This window comes from Frankliniella occidentalis, unplaced genomic scaffold, assembly GCF_000697945.3.
Source record: "Frankliniella occidentalis isolate FOCC.00 unplaced genomic scaffold, Focc_3.1 Scaffold99, whole genome shotgun sequence".
Classification (NCBI taxonomy): domain Eukaryota; kingdom Metazoa; phylum Arthropoda; class Insecta; order Thysanoptera; family Thripidae; genus Frankliniella; species Frankliniella occidentalis.
Window position 1 is genome coordinate 561,545 of NW_026267228.1, and position 2,612 is coordinate 564,156.

General features: G+C 58.0%; 2 protein-coding genes across 2 annotated transcripts in view; both read right to left on the bottom strand.

Annotated features, from left to right (window-relative positions):
• The window catches only part of LOC113202899 (capon-like protein), a 132,815-nt gene extending 130,842 nt beyond the window's left edge, over window positions 1-1,973 (bottom strand). Inside the window, exon 1 of the mRNA XM_052269689.1 lies at window positions 1,363-1,973. Coding sequence (XP_052125649.1) covers window positions 1,363-1,470 — 108 coding nt within the window. The 5' untranslated portion in view covers window positions 1,471-1,973. The remainder of the gene's footprint in view (window positions 1-1,362) is intronic.
• A 149-nt stretch (window positions 1,974-2,122) lies between these two features.
• LOC113202973 (uncharacterized) overlaps window positions 2,123-2,612 on the bottom strand; it is a 15,749-nt gene continuing 15,259 nt past the window's right edge. The window contains exon 8 of the mRNA XM_052269688.1: window positions 2,123-2,581. Within this exon, the coding sequence (XP_052125648.1) occupies window positions 2,288-2,581 (294 nt within the window). The 3' untranslated portion in view covers window positions 2,123-2,287. The remainder of the gene's footprint in view (window positions 2,582-2,612) is intronic.

The following is a 2,612-nucleotide window of genomic DNA, read 5'->3' on the forward strand; positions in this document are numbered from 1 at the left end:
GCGGAGCCAAGGGCGACAGGTCGGCGAGAGGAGACGCGGGGACTTTGAGTGCGGGTGAGGGCGGCGCAAGAGGGCGCGAGAGTATAGGCCCCGGGTTTATGGGACCTGCCGCGGGTTTAGGACCAGCTCTGCCGCGGGTTTAGGACCCCGTGCTGCACGCGGCGCTACGCAGCCCAACAACGCCGGGGGGGGGGGGGGCTCCCATTTGACAGCAGCTCCGGGAAGACGACAAACTAAAAAGCAGCAGCAGCATCACAGCCTCTTGCTTTTTGTCCTCGCGTCGCCATCAGCCAGTAGTCCAGAGTACCCCCTTCCCCTCCATCTTATTCCCGGCAGAGAGGAAGAAAACGATAGAGCGGAGGAAAGGGCCTCCAGACGACTCTGCTCAGCCGGAGCAGCCCGTGTGCGGGTGGCAGCCGCGGGGGTGTGAAAAAGTGGGATGACGGGGGTGACAGGACAGGGGCGGCGGTGTGCGCGCAAAATTGCTGTGAAAACAAACAAGATGATCGCGTCTCCCTCAAGGCAAAAGCAGTCGGATGACTCGGTCGCACAACTCACCACTGCCAGCGCAAGCTCCTTATTACACCGGCCCCCCTCCCTCTCGCTCGCACTTGCCACCAGGTACAGAAAAAGAAAGGGCGCAGCCGGTAAGAAACGACCAAGTCGCTGGAATGAATGAATGACGTTGCAGTGTACGAAGGGACACCGAGAAAGGGTTGGGGGGAGGGGGAAGGGGAAGGGGATAGGGAAGGGGATAGGGAAGGGGAGGAGGAAGGGGATAGGGAAGGGGATAGGGAAGGGGAGGAGGAAAGGAAGGAGGAAGGGAAGGAGGAAGGGAAGGGGAGGAGGAAAGGAAGGAGGAAGGGAAGGAGGAAGGGGAGGGGGAAGGGGAGGGGGAGGGGATGACCAACGAGGCTGGCAGGGCTGGCAGGATGAGGCAGGGAAGTCCCGTGCGACGACAGCGCGCCAAAGATTGGGCTCATTGTTCCTGTCAAACTATCCCAGACCGGACGGGATGGGCCGACAGGCCGAGCGCCCGCGCGCCCGCGCTCACTCCCTCCTCCGGGCGGCGAAGGTGAAGGTGGCGAGCGAGGTGAGGAGGTATGAGTCACTGTCTGGCGGCGGCGCTGGAGTGGGCACGGCAGGTGCAGCCGCGGTGCAGCGCCTCTCGGAGACACCCGCTCTCTTGGCTCCCGAGTTCAGCTGCACCGAGACCACGTCCCACGCGGGCAGGCCAGCAGCAGCCGGTGACATCGCAAACGGCATCGCGCGCGAGAGATGACGAACGACGGCCACGTTGTTACTGTTGCTGCCGACGACGGCATCCATCATCCTGGAGAAGCAGCAGCAGCTCGCCCTTACCTTTGCTTGGAACGTGATGCCATGGTGGAAGGCCTCGTCCGAGTGCAGCGGGATCCTCGTGTCGCCCTCGTCGTTCGGCACCAAGTTGTACTGCTTCTTGGACGGCATGGCGTCGTCGTCGTTGTCGTCGTCCGGAGCCGCGTCGCGTTAATCCCATGCACTTGTGACACGCACACTACACACACACACACACGCACTTGCACTGCACTTTAGACCACCGAGATCACGCTCTTCGGGAGGAGCAGCACCATGACGCCAGTGGCGGCGGCGGCGGCAGCAGCAGCGGCTGGTGGTGGGCGGCGTCCTGGTCGCACGGGCACGGCGTCGTCGGCGTGCTCGTCTCGACCCGCCCGCTCGCACACACACGCTTACACGCGCGCACACACACACACTCACACACGTACGCACGAACAACGCGCGCTGGCTCGCCTTTCACTGGCGCGGGCGGCACGGCGGCGGCGGCGTGGCTCCGACCGCGTCCAAACCAACACTGACGGCGCCGCGCGGCTCTGGGTCTCAGTCTCCACTCAGTCGACAGTCGACGCCGGCTCGCCGCTCGACTCGGCACGGCCCGGCTCCGAGCCCGCCCGCCCCTACTACCGCCCCGAACCACAACGAGCACCTGTTGGATGCAGTGTGTCGTGTGGGCGGTATTATTCTCCTGTCCTCCATCTCTCTCATCTCCCCTCGCCGCCCTAATTAAAAGAAGAAGAAAGCAACTTTGAAAGAATTTTCGAAATATGAAATTAAAACTAGAATGTTGTAGTGCATGGCGATTAGTTTTATTCCTTCCACAAAGTTCATATTTTATATGATGCAGTTACAGTTGTACATGAAATTCATCAGAAATTGGAAAATACATTCAAATTTATTCTAATCTTAAAGAATGGAGTAAACTTGCCTAGTCATTAAATTGGGAAAATGGTCATCCAGTCGTTTCCTTTTCGCCATTTTCCCCAACGATCCCTTCAAACACAGTCTTCAATCGGTTCTTCAGGAGAGTACTTCCCTCATTGAGTGGAGCTTTGGATACAATTGAGGATAATTGATTAAAATTTTCCAACTCAAGAGGGATTTGTCCTATGAGGCTCATTACGTCTGGTAATATATCCATTCCCCCTCTACTCCACACTTCTGCTGGAAATTGGCTTAGGAGATGTAAACTTTCTTCAAGAACCTTGACATAGTTAGGTGTTTTTAGTTCTGGTAATACTTTTAGCTGTAACCAAAAAGAAAATGTGCAATGCAAC